We start from the raw sequence: 17,872 nt of genomic DNA, 5'->3' as shown, positions 1-17,872 counted from the left end.
GGACCGCTGGCAGGCCTGTGAACCGGCTCCTTTAACTGCAGCCTGCCTTCTTGTTGTTGTTGTTGAGGAGGACGGCCCCTCGGTTGACTGTGCGTTGTGCTGATTGGTGCTTTCCTTGATTGACACATCTAAGGGACCAATCGATGGCGCCGTCACTGCTGGGCTGTGACTAACAGCAAAACATTATAACTTTGTAAACTGATTCGTTAGCAGCTGTTAACAGAGCGGAAGAGGAGCTTTGAAAGGTAAAACTTATTTATTATATACATACAAAGCGCTTTATTAACACTACACAGCTTTGAGCACGAGCACATCTGGTTCAAAGGGTGTACAGCTACGTTGTACCGCTGTTAGCAAACAAGCTAAGTCAAACTGATCCGCGAGTTATTTCAGTGTTCAGAGTGAAACAGCTGATCGATAGAACACCTGCTGGGAGCTCACGTGACCACGGGTTTTATTAGTGTTGAGAGTGAAACAGCTGATCGATAGAACACCTGCTGGGAGCTCACGTGACCACGGGTTTTATTAGTGTTCAGAGTGAAACAGCTGATCATAGAACACCTGCTGGGAGCTCACGTGACCACGGGTTTTATTAGTGTTCAGAGTGAAACAGCTGATCATAGAACACCTGCTGGGAGCTCACGTGACCACGGGTTTTATTAGTGTTCAGAGTGAAACAGCTGATCGATAGAACACCTGCTGGGAGCTCACGTGACCACGGGTTTTATTAGTGTTCAGAGTGAAACAGCTGATCGATAGAACACCTGCTGGGAGCTCACGTGACCACGGGTTTTATTAGTGTTCAGAGTGAAACAGCTGATCGATAGAACACCTGCTGGGAGAACACGTGACCACGGGTTTTATTAGTGTTCAGAGTGAAACAGCTGATCATCGAACACCTGCTGGGAGCTCACGTGACCACGGGTTTTATTAGTGTTCAGAGTGAAACAGCTGATCGATAGAACACCTGCTGGGAGCTCACGTGACCACGGGTTTTATTAGTGTTCAGAGTGAAACAGCTGATCGATAGAACACCTGCTGGGAGAACACGTGACCACGGGTTTTATTAGTGTTGAGAGTGAAACAGCTGATCGATAGAACACCTGCTGGGAGAACACGTGACCACGGGTTTTATTAGTGTTGAGAGTGAAACAGCTGATCGATAGAACACCTGCTGGGAGAACACGTGACCACGGGTTTTATTAGTGTTCAGAGTGAAACAGCTGATCATCGAACACCTGCTGGGAGCTCACGTGACCACGGGTTTTATTAGTGTTCAGAGTGAAACAGCTGATCGATAGAACACCTGCTGGGAGAACACGTGACCACGGGTTTTATTAGTGTTCAGAGTGAAACAGCTGATCATAGAACACCTGCTGGGAGAACACGTGACCACGGGTTTTATTAGTGTTCAGAGTGAAACAGCTGATCATAGAACACCTGCTGGGAGAACACGTGACCACGGGTTTTATTAGTGTTCAGAGTGAAACAGCTGATCATAGAACACCTGCTGGGAGCTCACGTGACCACGGGTTTTATTAGTGTTCAGAGTGAAACAGCTGATCGATAGAACACCTGCTGGGAGAACACGTGACCACGGGTTTTATTAGTGTTGAGAGTGAAACAGCTGATCGATAGAACACCTGCTGGGAGAACACGTGACCACGGGTTTTATTAGTGTTCAGAGGGCTTGATGTTGTCTTCGTGCCTCTCCAGGGAGGATGTCCCGCGAACAGCTGGTGGTGGAGCGGGTCCGGAAGGCCTTCCAGACGGGGAGGAGCAGACCTCTGGAGCACCGCGTCCTCCAGCTGACCGGCCTGCTGCGCTTCGTGTCCGAGAGACGGACGGAGATCACGGAGGCGGCGAAGAGAGACCTGGGCAAGGTGGGTGGAAATCATAGTTCTTACTAACACAAGAATCTGGAGGATCTCCATGAACACACATATTTTTACTTCTGTAGTCAGACAAACCAAATCAAACTATTCCTCAAATATAGAAACACCTTTGCTCATCAGTTAACTGAGATAACAACCTGTGTTCAACCTGAATAATCTACAGTTTTATTACAAAGTTCATCAGCGAACCAGGAAATGGAACTGAGGACACAGAAAATTACACATCTCTATGATGCTCGTGGTTTTGTATTTGTTTCTAAAGTTGCTGATCCAGTTGGCTTCGTTGCAGTATTTCCATCAAATACTGCCAGTAAACACGTCTAAAGCACGACCACAAACCCCGACAGGCAAGCCTGCATGAGATCAGCTTCCAGCTGTGCACCACAGAGCGGGACGACATGTCACTCGAACAGAAGAGAATCTCAGTGTTTTATCAACTTTAATGAAATGTCTTTCAGAAGAACACTATTGCACCTGTGCAGCATTTCTTTGACAGATTTAAACAGGTTGAGATACAAATTTAGAGCGTTGAGCTGTTTGGAAGAAGAGCGTGCTTCAAATATCCATCACTGAAATCCTCCAAATAGGTTATTATTGATGAGATTGTGGTTCTCCTGTTCCTTCAAGAAGACGTACGGTGACAATGATACTGTAAACTAAAGCAGGAGCAGATCGTCTGCACGATATCCATCATGACGGCACCACATTGTGTGTTTTGTTCTTCATTATGAGGACTAATGTCACAGACAGCGCTCGTGTCTGTGTGAGCGTGTGAAACAGTTGAATTATTAGTGGATTATGTTATGTACTGATGAGTAGAAATGACCCGTGAGGAACAGTGTGGATGTGCTGCAGGGAGCCGGACCGCTTTGACCTCTGAACAAACTGATGGTCGACACACGGTAACGTGTTCGCTGTAAATACCATTTATTTCCATGATGCAGCACATGATTAAACTCTGAAGCACATTTACAATCACGGTGATTAATGTGCTTCTGCTGAACAAATCAATATAGAAGTCGTATGTAAACTATGACTCGTATATCAACACGCAACCAATGATCATGGTTTTGTTTTTTGTGCTTTCAGAGCGAACATGGGACGGAGCTGTTTGAGACTCTGGGCCTGGAGGGAGAGATCAAACTGGCCGTGGAGAAGCTGGCGGAGTGGGCGGCTCCCCGGCCGGTGGAGAAGAACCTGCTCACCATCTCGGACGAGGTGTACGTGCAGCCGGAGCCTCTGGGAGTGGTGCTCATTATCGGGGCCTGGAACTACCCCTGGGCCGTCACGCTGCAGCCGCTGGTCGCTGCTATCGCTGCAGGTACCGTATGGACACATCTATTGATGCACTCGTGTGTGTTTCGGGCACAGCCGGTGGCGGAGCAGCAGAGACTTATTTTATTTTCACACAGTCACACAGAGACACTTCCATCACAGAGGAAGGAGGCATTTTAAAGCAATAGTTGAGCATTTAATGTACTTCACCAGTTTCTTGCTGAGAGTTATGAACATTGATAACTTGAAATAAAAACGTATCTCAGCTTAACATACTAGAAAAGGAGGAAACCGCCGAGCTCCACTGAGCGGAAACAAAATCTGCTCAGACCTGAGATCGTCCGGCACAGTAACATCATAAAAAAAGAAATAAACCATGGTGATTTTTTTTTATATACTTTGACGGCTGAAACAAACAAAACATAATGTGTGAATTAGTAAGTTTTGCAGGTCTCGACCGAGCCATTATAAGACTGCTGGGTTGACCTGTTCATTATTTTATTCACGCATTCTGCACACATCAATAGTATGATTTTATAGATTCCTACATGAGAAGAATCTGAAAGAAGTGGCCTGGTTTATTATGTTGGTTTTTTTTTCTATAAGTTTCATGAAGTGAACATTTATTGTCGGACTACAGTGTTCTTGGAAAAGCATTTTATTTCCTACATTTCTTTTCATCTGCGACAGCTGGACTCCAGATGACCTGTTTTTATTGGTTGTACAGGTGTGCCAAACTTTTTCCCTTAGTCGCACCAGCACACTCACATTTTGTAACTTTATTTGTCAGTTGCGATGAACGTTGGCTATTTAAATATCTGGAGGTTTAAACAATGTCCTGTTTCATCCTCCACAGCTGGTGACAAATATCTGAGATTTATTTCACTGCAATCAAAATAATCCTAAACTCTACTTTCCTTCAAAAACTGTGTAATTTAGTTTTTAATCACAAAATGTGGGTCATGATATACGAGTTCATCTACAGTCCCAGTGTCTCCTGCTCAACCAGCTCTGACCTGATCACGTCCATCTAGCAGCTGCACGGCCGCTGCCTCACTCTTCCTCTTCCTCTTCCTCACACTCACACACTTGCACTCACAAACACTAATGAAACTTTGTTGTTAACTTACATTTGGACTTTAGATAATAAAAGGCACCATAACTCTGAAGTGTGTGTTGCTTCACTTCTGTCAAACAATGCTGCGTTCAGGGACGGTCAGACATCGTGGTTATGATATTTGGTCTGAGCTACATTTCAGGTGTGACCAGTGAAAATGTTTCGTTACGTGACAGATATTTGACGTGATTTCCATCGTGCCGCCACGGTGTCTGTCTTCTATCTGTCAGGTAATGCAGCGGTGATAAAACCGTCTGAGATCAGCTCTCACTCCGCCCGGGTCATGGAGGAACTCCTCTCTCAGTATCTGGACGAGGTGAGCCTCCTGCCGCGTTGCATTATGACGTGTTTACACGTCTCTGTGCATGCAGGGAGTGTTAATGATGATGCGCTCCCTGTAGGATCTGTACCCGGTGGTGACCGGCGGCGTGTCGGAGACCCAGGAGCTGCTGAAGCAGAGATTCGACCACATCTTCTACACCGGCAGCAGCACGGTGGGCAAACTGGTGATGGAGGCCGCAGCCCGCCACCTCACCCCGGTGACCCTGGAGCTGGGCGGCAAGAGCCCCTGCTACATCGACAAGGACTGCGACATCACTGTAGCATGTCGGTCAGTCTCGTGTGTAAAAATAGCAGAAAAATGAACTCCGCTGAAACGTCAAGAAAACAAACCGACACACAGCAGAGGTCCTGGCTGAGTTTCAAAACTTCCCTCTTTCTCCAAATCCAGTCGCATCACGTGGGGGAAGTTTGTCAACTGTGGTCAGACGTGCATCGCTCCGGACTACATCCTGTGTGAACCCTGCATCCAGAACATGGTGCTGGAAGAAATCAAGAAGAGCATCAAGGTTGGTCTGAAATCCAAAAAGCACATCTTTTATTTATATATATATATATATATATATATATATATAGCTGGAGATGCTGATCGAGTATATATGATATATACTCGATCAGCATCTCCAGCAGGTGACAACAAGCAGGTGAAAGCTGGAGAACTCGTGCTGCATCGCCACAGTTCTGCTGGTTTGGACCGAATGTTTTCAGCTCAGAGTCTCCGAAGGTCCCGGTGGAACTCGGTGTTGACAGTCTGACTCTGGGGGACGAACTCACGGTGACACAAAGAAAACATCTCGCCCCGCTCATCTCCTCGTTGCTTCTGACTTTCTGAAGCATTTCAAAGGTCTCCATAGTCCAGTATGACTCAACATTAATGTGTACGCTCTGCTAGAATTCACTGTGTCATCATAAATGAGTGAAACTCAGGTGCTGATGGAGATCAACTGAACTGCTGTGTAACAGGAACGCTCTCTGAACTGTTAGACCGACCTTCCTATTTCCATTTATGAATCCCAGTAAATGCTATTCAGTCGAACACCATGAGAAAGTTATTAGGACAAAGCTTCCATAACTTTTCTTTCTCGAGGTCTCTTATTGTGATCGAATCTCTCGTCGTGTGACACTTTGCAGGAGTTTTACACCGATAATCCGAAGACCTTCGAGGACTACGGACGCATCGTCAACCAGCGCCACTTCAAGAGGGTGATGGCGCTGATGGAGGGCAGCACGGTGGCTGTGGGTGGAGATGCGGATGAATCCCAGTGTTACATCGGTACGTGGTGTGTTGGAGCCGGCAGTCCGACACTCCCGAATGGACCTTCATCTTCTGGGTCGGCTGTGGTTGAGTCTTTTAGAGGATGGAGTCACAACCTGTGAGCTTGAAATGTGTCTCTGAACAGGTTGTACTTTTCATGTTGTTGGTGGAGTCTGACTGGATCACTCGGTGACCAGCAGGATGATGAGCCAACATGTCAGCGAGTGTATCAGTGACGTCCTCAGACCGGCTGAGCTGAAGGAAACACGTTAACAACACAGCTGCAAGACATCCAACCAGTTATTAAATGTACCGTCTGTCTGTGAAGGTTCTCCGTCATCAGGTCACTATGTTTCAATGTGTTTTTTGCAGACAACTGCATTTCCTTGAGGACGGTGTTTTTAGGAGTCTTTCTGCTCTGAGGTTAAACATCTCGAAGCAGCAGATACCACTTAGAAAGGCTTCACTTACTTTTCCCACCAGCGCTGGAAACCTTTAACGAGGTTTCAATGAAGACACGAAACATTCAGATGCTTTATTACCTTCAGCTCAGTGTGTGTGTGTGTGTGTGTGTGTGTGTGTGTGTACTTGTGTGTATTTGTTTCACTGTTTATCTGAAAACATGATGGAAGCAGCCGTCAGTGGTCCAGGTGTCCCAGTCCCTCCCACCTCCCCCTCTCCAGGAGAGAGTGAACACAGTATAACCCCCCCGTGTCCTTCCTGAAGGAGCCTCCAGGGGGCGTCCTGGTCACCTCAGCCGGCTCTTCCATTCAACCTTCTTTAACTGTATATCCAACAGTTTAGTGAGGTCATGTCTCGTCTCCTTCAGCTCCCACGGTGTTGAAGGATGTGACCGGTGACTCCAACGTGATGCAGGAGGAGATCTTCGGCCCTCTGCTGCCCATCATCACTGTGACCGGCGTGGACGAGGCCATCCGCTTCATCAACGAGAGAGAGAAGCCGCTGGTGGTCTACGTCTTCTCTCACAACAACAAGGTGCAGCGGCTGTTTATTTCCTGTTTCTGGGGTTTAAACTCTGGATGATCTGGGCTCTGTTTGACTTCCCGTCTCTCCTCCTGGCTGACCAACAGCTGATTAAAAGAGTGATAGCCGAGACGTCCAGTGGAGCTCTGCTGGCCAACGACTGTTTGGTCCATTTTACCGTCAGCGCTCTCCCCTTCGGAGGAGTCGGTGAGTGTTTCTCTGTCGTCTCACCAGCTGGTGGTTCTGACTCTGTGGTTCTGACGGACCTCTTCCTCCTCAGGTAACAGCGGGATGGGCTGCTACCACAGCCGCCACGGCTTCGACCGGCTCAGCCACCTGCGCAGCTGCCTGATCAAGCAGCTGAAGATGGAGGGCATTAACAGCATGCGGTACCCCCCCCACACCGCCAAGAAACTGGGCTGGGCTCGCTTCTTCCTGCTCAAGCAGGTCAATGTGGGCCGGCTGCGCCGCATGGCGCTGCTGGCTGCCGCGGTCGGCCTGGCGGCGTTTGTGGTTCAGGTAAAGAAACTCAACTTTACCGGTCCGGTCCAAACAGGGAGACCAGGTTTGGTTGTGTTGTCAGAGATGATCTATGTTGTGGTCCTGAAGTTTCCTGAAAGGAAATTAGTGACAATCGTGTTTATTGATAAATAATCTTTGAAGGAGATTCATTAACAGAATTACTGCATTCAAATCTTATTATTGGACACTGAACTCTCCGTGTTTCTTTCCTCTCTGATTATTATTAGTATTATTTTTACAGTTACGCTTTAGAAGCTGAATCTCCGTGTCCCAGTACCAAATGACAAAATACATAACCAGCACCACCATCATTTCTTTTTACATGCAGGGGAGAGTTTGAAAAAAGCTAAATGAACTTTACTGGAACTCTCTTGTGTCACATGACTTAAAACGTGTGAGCAACAATATGAAAGTCTTGGAGGGAAAATGTCTCTCCGTGTTAGTGATCAGTTCAACATAACTTCTCTACGTGTTCACAGCTCTCATGAAGCGGCTCACTGGATGATAATGTTTAGTCTTCAGTTCCCCACCATGCAACAAACAGTATCACAGGATTCATTTACATTTTTCTAAGTACTTCAACTGAATATTCAATAAATGCTGGATATTTTTTATTTTTTTATTTCCAGCCACAGAAGCGTCACAGTTTGTGATATTCTGTCACAGATTTTCAGCTACTTCTTATTTACTTCAGCTTCTTTAGAGGTTGAATGAGACACAGCCTCCATCAGAGGTCTGGAGGGGAAGATCAGCGTCTGGGGCACTTTTCTTTATGACAATATGTGCCTGCAATCTGCACTGAAATATGCAACATATTCATCTAAATACATATCTTTTCTTTCTGTTTTTAAAGAACCAGTTACTTAAAGGGTAACATCCTTGCAACAGCGCCCCCTGTAGTCACGTTCTGCAGGTGTAAACGCCTGTAAATGTAGTCTGTGCTCGTCCATCAATTTAACTTCACATTCTTCTGGTTAAAACTGCGTCACCAGATTGTGACTGACACGTTTTTTAAGTCTTTTTAATGTCTGATGTAGAAGTTATTATTTTCTGTTACAGAGCCATAACATGCTCAGTATGTTCACGTGTTTGACCCTAACGCCACCTTCGGTCTTATTGCCCAACAAAGCCACGTGTTGGCCGACAGCTGTCAGATGTCAGTAATGATTTGTCTTCCAGAAGCAGATGTTGTTCTGGAATTTCTGATTGTCTGTTAATGATTGACGCTCCAGATGAAATCATGTTAAAACTAAAGTGGAGTCGTGTTGGGAGCAGGATAGGAAACGAGTGACGGGACCGCGTTCACCTTCACACCGGTTCTGTTTCTGATTCATGTTTTTCAACCCGTGGATTATTTGTGTTGTGGCTGTTTACAACTTTGTAAATGATAACACGCATGTTCCCAAGATAATGGGCTCCGTGCCCCCCACCCCCACCCCACATACCCACCGTCCCACAGGCCCGTCCCCTCACACAACAATGGCTTTGTCTCCTGCACACAATGTTTGGTGTTGTGCAGGAAATCTATCCACATAAAGCCCCCTCATCTACCCTCCCTTCAATTACCCAGCATGCTTCACTCTCCATGTCTAAATGGCCTCCTTTGTTTGGGTCCACCCCACCACCTTTGTTGACATCCACCCTTGTTGTGCTCCTGTGAACGGCTCCTATCTGCCATCTCTGTTCAAACAGCCTCCTGTCTCCTGTTTCTTGCAGAGGTTCCTGCGGTGAGGCTGAGCAGCAGAGACCTGGGGGGGGAGAGGGGGGGGGGGGGCTGAACTTTGACCCTCAGCTGGTGCAGGTGATGGTGGGACCGCCTCGCAGCGAACGTCCTACAGTGAAACATTTACCTTCACTGGTCCATATTGTCCCATTCATGTAGATAGTTTTACTCATTTAAAAATGTTTTTTCAACTAATTTTTTTTTTTTTAGGCTGCTGTTGAAGTTTTAATCATTTTACATCCATTTTATAGAAATGTCTTTTGTAAAAATCTATAAATATTCTATAAATTCACATTATACAAATCTCAGAATGTAACTGCTTTAACATGGTGATCCATCATTGCATATTCTGTCTGACTTTAATGGTGCCGGTTCTTTATAACGTCTTATTGTCATCCAAACTGTCTGCAATTAAACATCAAGAAAAAAGTTCACAATACATAAATCATTGGGTGACTTTTGATCTTTGTTGTTTGCCTCGTATAAAGTTGCTTATTTATTTATTTATTTATGAGCATGTTATTGAGATCCCAAGGTTCATGTAATTTATGATGCTGTGACTGATTGGATGTTATGAAGAGACATGAAGTCAAAAATTAGTTCAACTCTGCTGTAAAGAAGAAACAAACAGGAGCAGGCAGATGATGATGATGATGATGATGATGATGACGTCATGAAGTAGCCCAGTGTTTGGAGGCGGTCTGAACAACGCTGCAGGTCACAGCCAGTAAACTGATCCCTGAGCAGCGGGAGCGCTGAGCGGTGCACAGAGAGTCTGGTGGTCGGTCGGTGAGTCGGAACCGCTGCGGGATCAGATCAGTGATTCGGATAATATTGGATCCAGAACCTGCTGGATGTGTTTTTGAGCCGAGCTCCTCCGGACTGTGGTGAGTTTTTAATACGTCTACATTCATTTACATCCATTCAATGAACAAAGGTCGCAGGTTAAATATAAAATACACATTTACAGCTTCCAGCAGCCGCTGTGTTTTCTGAATGATCACTTTTAACATCATGTCTCCAAATTAAGATATCGGCTTGAAGAGCTGTTTAATCTCCGGTAAACAGATGTTTCTATTGGTTAAGGCACGCGCCAGTGTGAGCTTTATATGGACTTCTTTATCTGTAAAACAAGACTTCATAAGATTAAAAAAACAAAAAAAGTAGTTAAAAGCCAGTTATTTTGTCTGCAGGCTGCTGGACATGAACCGAGCAAAGGGAGAAAACAAGGAGTGGAAATAAGAGTCATTAATTCAGATGATATTTAAATCACGTTTTAGGACACAGTATTCCCCTTTCGTTTCGTCAGTTTAGGTTTTATCAGGCAACACGGTCTCACTCCGTTCACCGGTTTAATGGCAGCTGTCCTGAACTTTAAATGAAAAGTTTAAAATTGCACAAAAAAACACACTTCCTTCAGTTTTCAGTCCAACAGAACCTCGAACCAGTTTGAGTTGTCTGTGTGAAATCTGACCGTGTTGAATTGAAGGCTGTGATTTGAAATGTTTTCTTCTCGGGTTTTAAAGCTTTTGCTTGGGACGGTCTCGCTGAGAGATGAGGTTGATTTTTGCAGATGAAGTATATGATTGAAGGGGATGATGGATTGTGCGTGGCGGGGGTGCAGGTGTGTGCAGGTGTGTGCAGGTGTGTGCATGGAGAGGCAGGCGGTGCAGCGGGCCAGAGAGGCCTTCCTCAGCGGCAGGACTCGGCCGCTGGAGTTCAGGCTGCAGCAGCTTCACGCCCTGCAGACGATGCTCACGGAGAAGGAGACGGAGATCTCCGCTGCCCTCAAACAGGACATCAACAGGGTGAGTGGTCACAGGACACACGTGGAGAAGCTCTTTTCATGCTTTCTCCTGAACTGACAGGTGTGCTGGGTTCCTCACAGAGCCAGTACGACACGCCGCTCCTGGAGCTCATCGGCATCGAGAATGAGATCAAACTGGCCGTGGAGAAGCTGGCGGAGTGGGCGGCTCCCCGGCCGGTGGAGAAGAACCTGCTCACCATCTCGGACGAGGTGTACGTGCAGCCGGAGCCTCTGGGAGTGGTGCTCATCATCGGGGCCTGGAACTACCCCTGGGCCGTCACGCTGCTGCCGCTGGTCGGAGCCATCGCTGCAGGTAGGCAGCCTTCCTGTCTCCAGTCCCTCAAAACATCTTCATCCACATCCCCTGCTTCAGTCCCACCGGCAGTGACGCAAAGCCTCTGCACGGCCACACATGATTAGTTATCAGACCTCAGGTCAGCTGTAGATAAACACAAGACGTCCATGTATTCATCAAAAACTATCATTCTTGTTCAATTCTGCGGTTCCTTCAGCTCTGTGGAGTTTTCTTATATGTTTCCGCTCATTGTTTAGATTTTTCTGTTTGGGTTCACTTCAACCACCTTCATCAGTGGAGCATCCTGATGCTCATTTTAGGTTAAAAAAAAGCTTTAATAAAAAGCTGCTGTACATTAACCTCTCAGCAGTTGGACATGTTGGAGCCTCACACTCCCTCAGGAGTTAGTGGAGGACAAACCGAACAGTGTCTCTGTTCCAGTCACTAATGACTTCCAGATAAACATCTTCAGGAATGTGGTCTAATGATCAGAATAAATGTTGGATAATTAATGTGCCATTTCTTAGCTAACTCAACTCATGGGGACAGAATGTGTTTCGACATCATCATAACCTTTATTCAGATTAATGTAACATTAGGGTAAAAAACAATCCCATTTTATTCTGAAGTTTGTTGCTTCTGCTTCTGAACGGTTTTTGGCTCCTGAGTGAATTTCAGATCGACCTGTCCTCTAAGTTGACAACAGAAAGGACGTTATATCAGACAATTTAAGGGATTTATGTGAAGAGATTATTGCGCATGTTCACTCTCTTCTGAGTACGTAATATAATTTGTATTTAAGGTGTAATTAGATATATTGAGATATTTACATATTCTTTCATGGATCCATGGTTACAGCTGCAGAGACAGTTAGAGTTACCCGTTGCTGAGTTTGAACTAAAATCACTTAATAATTCCTTCTTAAACGAAAAATACACATTTTGATTTACTGATTGATTTATTGCAGTTTTTTTTTGTCTTTAAAGAGCAGGTTTACATTTTTGAGTTGATTTATTATATAGATTTTAGTACCGGACCTCTTCAGTCTGCCTTCCACTTTGAAAACGGCTCTCTCTCTTTATGAGCTACTACAAATCTCAGTAAATATGCATGTAGGTGAAACTTCCCAGCTTTGAGAAGACTCGTTGGAGAAACTGTTGAGACTTCATCTGGCTGCCCCCCCATCTCTGCATTCTCGTCCTCCTACTGCTCCGCTCTGCGTCACTCGCTGATCTCATCCCATTCACACAAACCTGTGTTCTCTCCTCTGCAGGCGACGCAGCTGTGGTGAAGCCGTCGGAGCTCAGCGAGTACTCGTCCCTCCTCCTCCGGGCGCTGCTGCCTCGCTATCTGGACAAGGTCTGAACACCGGCTGCTATTGTTGGTGGAATCACGTTGTACCGTTGAAGCCTCGTACCAACACAGTGCATCACAGATGCTTCTGACTTCCATCATCCTCAGTGTGTCGGGAATGCGCCTCATTTTCAAGCATGCTTGATATTTTTGGCAGTTGTCCCGTGTTTCTTTTATATCTGTAGGGACAGAGAGATAAAATAATGAACATTGTTCTGTTTATTTCCAGGATCTGTACCCGGTGGTGACCGGCGGCGTGTCGGAGGCCCAGGAGCTGCTGCGGCTCCGCTTCGACCACATCTTCTACACCGGCAGCAGCACGGTGGGCAAACTGGTGATGGAGGCCGCAGCCCGCCACCTCACCCCGGTGACCCTGGAGCTGGGCGGCAAGAGCCCCTGCTACATCGACAAGGACTGCGACATCAGGGTCGCCTGCCGGTAAACATCACTTCTCCGAACTGAATGGCAGGCTGCAGCTGTGAGGATGCGTAACCATGGCGATGGGCGGCAGCAGATTTACCTGCTGCAGCTGCTACGCCTGCAGCATGCAGCAAATCATCACTATATATGATGATTTATGAAATACTGACGCAAATGATCCTTTAGGAATTAAATTATATTGGTTCTATGGGTTGCAGGTTTTCAGTTAATTTTATAAGCCAAAGAACTGGACTTTCCTCCACTTTACTCAGTTTTCAAAAGTGTTCCATTGTTTTAAGATAGATTTCCTACATTAGCAGCAGTCATCAGCTTTCATTCATTTCAGAATGGGACAAAAAAAATGATAGAGGAGAAATAAAACCTGCTTCAGAATTTGTAGCCATTATTTTTTGACACTTTAGTTTGTTAGCTCTCATTTAGAAGACAGCTGCTGAACACTGACCTTTTTTTTTGTTAGCTAATGATTCCGGTTTTCAGACGTCTGAGCGTCACTGAACGCGTCACCAGTCCATGTTAATGTGAGAATAACCGCTCTGCCTGGAAAGCAGACAAATCACAAGAACAGGAAACAATGCAAATGTGTTCACGTTTGCAGCTTCATCACCCCGTTGTGAACGGCTCCGACCCGTTCTGAATCCAAATAGACAAAGTTTACATTGTTTGAAAGCACAAAGCCTCCCAGTTCAACCGCTAAAAAACATTTTAAGACTCCAACAACAGCAGTGTGCACACCTTTTCTATCAACTACACAGGAAAACACTGTGCTGCACACGGTCTTCTCTGTAAGAGTCCAACACACAAAACCTTTCCAGGCTTTGAGTCTTTTTTCCTACAGAAGTGGAGATTGTTCAGGGACCAACACAAACCTTCAGCTGTGGTTGGATTTGCTGGTTGTGGTTTTTGCTTTGTGTTCGTAAATGTACCTGCATGTGATGTCTTTCAAGCCTGTAAACTCTGGAACATTGAAGTGTAAATGAACACGGTGTAAATTGTGTGTGCAGTCGCATCACCTGGGGAAAGTTCGTGAACTGCGGCCAGACGTGCATCGCTCCGGACTACATCCTGTGTGAACCCTGCATCCAGGGCCGGGTGGTGGAGTGCGTCCGGCAAACTCTCCTGGTAACAGTTCACCTCACCTGACATCACGTACGCACAGTGCCGAGCTTTTATCGACACCTTTTTCACGCAGGAATTTTACGGCGCCGATCCCAAATGCTCGCCTGACTACGGCCGCATAGTCAACCAGCGTCACTTCAACAGAGTCGTGGGTCTGATGGAGGGATACACGCCGGTGGTGGGAGGACAGAGCGACTCCTCGCTGCGCTACATCGGTAGGAAGATCCTCCTCGTTCATGGGGATCACGGTTTGTATTTCTGTTTAATGCCCGCCCATGTTGCCCTTAAAGCCCCGACGGTGCTGAAGGACGTGCCGCCCCACTCCAGGCTGATGCAGGAGGAGATCTTCGGCCCTCTGCTGCCCATCGTGACTGTGAGTGACATGGACGACGCCATCCACTTCATCAACGAGAGAGAGAAGCCGCTGGCGCTCTACATCTTCTGTTCCGACAAGAAGGTGAGCTGCAGCTGCAAGACGTCCTGGAGCAGCTTTTAATGTGTCCAGCTCTTCTTCACGTGTTATCTCGGTTTGCCCCCCCACCCCTTCCTCCTCCTCCTCCTCCTCCAAGGCGATAAAGAGGATGATTGAAGAGACCACGAGTGGAGGAGTCACAGTCAACGATGTGATGATGCACTACACACTCAGCTCTCTGCCGTTTGGTGGTGTTGGTAAGAATGCTTTAAACTGTTATTGTGTGAAGTGTATCATCAGTGTATCATCACTTGCTCTTTTCTAAGTTTGATGGAATTATTTTGGGTGTTTGACTGTTGAGTCGAACAGAACAAGCTAATCAATAATGCCAGTAATGCTGTTGGAGCTGTTTGCACTTAGTTTCCATCTTGGTGACATTGATGCAACCAGTCGCTGCGTAAAGGCTCCCGAAATGGACGACGGTATTGGCAGCATACGAGATCGATACATGTTATTTTTGGACAGAGGAAACACGTTCAGTAATGGCACTAAATGGCTTTTGGTGGGAAACAATAGCAGATTGTTGCGATGTGATTCCTGTTTACTGTTTAGAAATTCATTTAAGTCCTGACGGTCAGTCTTCGTCCTGACGGTCAGTCTTTGTCCAGATGTTCGTCCTGTCAACATGGGTTTTTTTTTCGGAGGTTGTTGCGCTCGTTCACCCTCCTGTCCTCATATTTATCGACAGGAATTATAATTATATGCGCATCACATGTTAAGCGTCAAATCTCTGCTCGTAGCAGCATTAAATGTTGCTGCCGCAAAGAATTGTGGGACAGCGTTGTCTCCTATCTGGTGTATCCTCCGGTAAAGGAGATGAGAAAAGAAGCACTGAAGCTCCTTTCCTCAGCATTTGAAGAATTCAAACAGCTCTTACTATGGCTGACACGTATGTACTTCCAGGTCACGTCACTCACTGAGGAACGTTCCTCAGCAAAGTTGGCTAGTCGAACGCAGCTTTTATTTTGGTCCGGACCATCATCAGCTGCAGCCTGCTTTTTTTCTTTGTGAAGTTTACATTTCAAAGTCTTCGTTCGGATGTGGATGTCTGACATCCCACATTTTGTGGTGTTTTTTCTCACATGAACCATGTGAGAAGCATCCTGACGTTCACCTGTGTCGCCCCTCCAGGTCAGAGCGGTATGGGCCGCTACCACGGCAAACACACCTTCGACCAGCTGAGCCACCAGAGGGCGTGTCTGGTCCGCTCGCTGGGCATGGAGAGCGTCAACCTGGCCCGGTACCCTCCTCAGAACCGGCGGCGGGCGCAGCGGGTGCGGATGGCCCTGAAGTCGCCTCTGATCGACATGTCCAAGAGGACGCTGGTGTGGGCCGTCATCGCCACCGTCATCGGCTGCGGCCTCTTCATCACCCTGCTGGTCATCCTGCTCATCGCTGCAGGCCTCAACTGCACCTGCTGGTACTGGAGAGGCTTCTACAACTAGAGACAGTCCAACTCTAACTTCCTGTACAAAGACCAAACTAAGTGCCTGCTGCAATGATCTTCGTGTCCACAACACACATTAAATCCTGTTTCATATTCAGATGTTTTAAAGATAAAGAGGAAGATAACCTTTATTAGATAGATATAGATAACTTTATTTGCTGTCTTATTTTGTATCGGATGTCCTTCGGTGAGTTAAACACTCCTCCCTCATCCTTCTTTTTTAAAAGTTAACATTTACATTTTTAGGAAAACATTAGTGTATTTTGCTTTCGTTCCAAAATTAAAAGATTTGTTCATACAGTATATGATGATTTCACATTTTATTTCAGCACTGAAAACAAAGTTTAAAGATCCTTTTTTTTCCAAGCAATGTTTAACTTGAATGGATTCCTTCATGGATATTATGAACTGTTATCTAGTCAAATCTGGGGACAAATACACAGAATATATTTAATAACTTACACTAAATACGACTCTTCTGCCTCCTGACTTTTACAGTCTATCACTGTTATGGCCACCAGAGGTCACTATTTGTATTTAATTCACTTCATTAAGCTGACTGTGATTAATTAGATGATGAATCATTTACTTCAATGTTTGTGAACCCTTTGATATTTCTGCATCAATATGACCTGAAACATCATCAGATCTTCACACAAGTCCTCAAAGTAGATTAAAAAAAAACAATGAATTAACTGAGACCAAAATATTACACTTAGTCTTTTATTTATTGAGAAAAACATACAAATATTTCATATCTGAGTGGCAAGTCTTTAAGATTATTAGCTAATTTGAAGGTGAAATCAGAGTCGGGTGTTTTCAATTAGCGGGATGATCATCAGGTGTTTTTTGTTTTATTCCAAGGAAGATGCATCAGACTCTGGGCTGCTTGTGTTTGTGGAAGTGAGTCGGAGTTTGTACAAATGAACCAGTGTTACTCTCCACAGGAGAGGACAACAACAGTCAGCATGTCATGTAATATTCCACAAGAAAGGCTTCTCACACTGCTTCATGTTGATGTTCATGAGTCCACCATCAGGAGAACACAGTTTGATAAAGATCACATGACCAACCAGAGGGCTGTTAGATAAATGTTTTGTGGATTGATGCGACCAAAAAGAACAAGAAACGTGTCAGGATCATATTTACGTTTGCATTGTTATCGTGTCTGAATAAACAGCTTAAAGTGATGCAGTCAAATTCAAAACTCCGGCAATAAATCCTCCTTTAACACTTTCAACACAAACTAAACTTCATGAAGTGAGTGTTTACTGCAGGACTCTGGAAAGGTTTAAACTACACTACACACTAGTACATACAATCATTGCTGCATTGTAATGTGTTTTTGTGGTCATGTGTGTTACACCTATCACATGTCTGAACAAAGAGTTCAGGGTTTGTCTGGGAAGTGAAGCTGCATGTGGATGCAGATGTCTCTTGGTGATATGACGTGTTTCTGTCTAAGTCGTTGGCTCTGCAGCTGCACTACAATGGAGGCATACTGTGAGTAGCCGCCAGGTGGCGGCAGAGAGCTGTGGTAGTGCACAGAGAGCTGACAACACTACAGTCAATTCATGTTTATCTTTATTGGCTTTTATATGAAGTTATAAAGCTGCTCCATCACTTTAATCTTTTCAGGGTTGATTCTCTTACTTCTCTACGAATCAGACAAGAGAAGAGAGAAGGTGATAAAAATGCTGATATTCATCTGAGTCATGTTCAGTTTTTATGATGCCGTCAAAGCAGCGTGCTCTGGAGCAGCAGTAAAGGATGCAGAGGGATCTGTAGGCCATCAGGCAACAGTGTCATCCACCTCCATTATATGTTAAAG

General features: G+C 45.6%; 2 protein-coding genes across 2 annotated transcripts; both read left to right on the top strand.

Annotated features, from left to right (window-relative positions):
* Positions 1-142: 142 nt before the first annotated feature.
* Positions 143-9,555, top strand: LOC138208543 (aldehyde dehydrogenase family 3 member A2-like). Its single transcript, XM_069166502.1, has 11 exons — positions 143-245; positions 1,717-1,883; positions 2,985-3,216; positions 4,518-4,603; positions 4,689-4,897; positions 5,018-5,135; positions 5,758-5,899; positions 6,711-6,877; positions 6,973-7,072; positions 7,146-7,384; positions 9,104-9,555. Exons 2-11 carry the CDS (start codon positions 1,722-1,724, stop codon positions 9,116-9,118), a joined length of 1,470 nt encoding a protein of 489 aa, XP_069022603.1. The 5' UTR covers positions 143-245; positions 1,717-1,721; the 3' UTR covers positions 9,119-9,555.
* An 84-nt stretch (positions 9,556-9,639) lies between these two features.
* On the top strand, positions 9,640-16,344 carry LOC138208541 (aldehyde dehydrogenase, dimeric NADP-preferring-like). Its single transcript, XM_069166501.1, has 10 exons — positions 9,640-9,997; positions 10,735-10,918; positions 10,999-11,230; positions 12,486-12,571; positions 12,795-13,003; positions 14,008-14,125; positions 14,196-14,337; positions 14,413-14,579; positions 14,692-14,791; positions 15,726-16,344. The coding sequence occupies exons 2-10, from the start codon at positions 10,763-10,765 to the stop codon at positions 16,037-16,039; spliced, it is 1,524 nt and encodes a 507-aa protein (XP_069022602.1). The 5' UTR covers positions 9,640-9,997; positions 10,735-10,762; the 3' UTR covers positions 16,040-16,344.
* The last annotated feature ends 1,528 nt before the right edge of the window (positions 16,345-17,872 follow it).

The sequence above is a fragment of the Embiotoca jacksoni genome, unplaced genomic scaffold (assembly GCF_022577435.1).
Source record: "Embiotoca jacksoni isolate LCO1_2020_lvr unplaced genomic scaffold, fEmbJac1.0.p SCAF_39, whole genome shotgun sequence".
Taxonomy (NCBI): Eukaryota; Metazoa; Chordata; class Actinopteri; family Embiotocidae; genus Embiotoca; species Embiotoca jacksoni.
This window is presented reverse-complemented; position numbering and strand designations above follow the sequence as displayed.

What these genes read in the sequence shown, in the direction of transcription:
- LOC138208543 (XM_069166502.1), top strand. Translation starts at nt 1,722, where the DNA reads ATGTCCCGCGAACAGCTGGTGGTGGAGCGGGTCCGGAAGGCCTTCCAG. An exon ending in TCTTCTCTCACAACAACAAG is followed by an intron (nt 6,878 to 6,972) that starts GTGCAGCGGCTG and finishes GCTGACCAACAG; the next exon opens with CTGATTAAAAGAGTGATAGC. An exon ending in TCTCCCCTTCGGAGGAGTCG is followed by an intron (nt 7,073 to 7,145) that starts GTGAGTGTTTCT and finishes CTTCCTCCTCAG; the next exon opens with GTAACAGCGGGATGGGCTGC.
- LOC138208541 (XM_069166501.1), top strand. Translation starts at nt 10,763, where the DNA reads ATGGAGAGGCAGGCGGTGCAGCGGGCCAGAGAGGCCTTCCTCAGCGGC. An exon ending in TCAAACAGGACATCAACAGG is followed by an intron (nt 10,919 to 10,998) that starts GTGAGTGGTCAC and finishes GGTTCCTCACAG; the next exon opens with AGCCAGTACGACACGCCGCT. An exon ending in CTCCTCGCTGCGCTACATCG is followed by an intron (nt 14,338 to 14,412) that starts GTAGGAAGATCC and finishes TTGCCCTTAAAG; the next exon opens with CCCCGACGGTGCTGAAGGAC.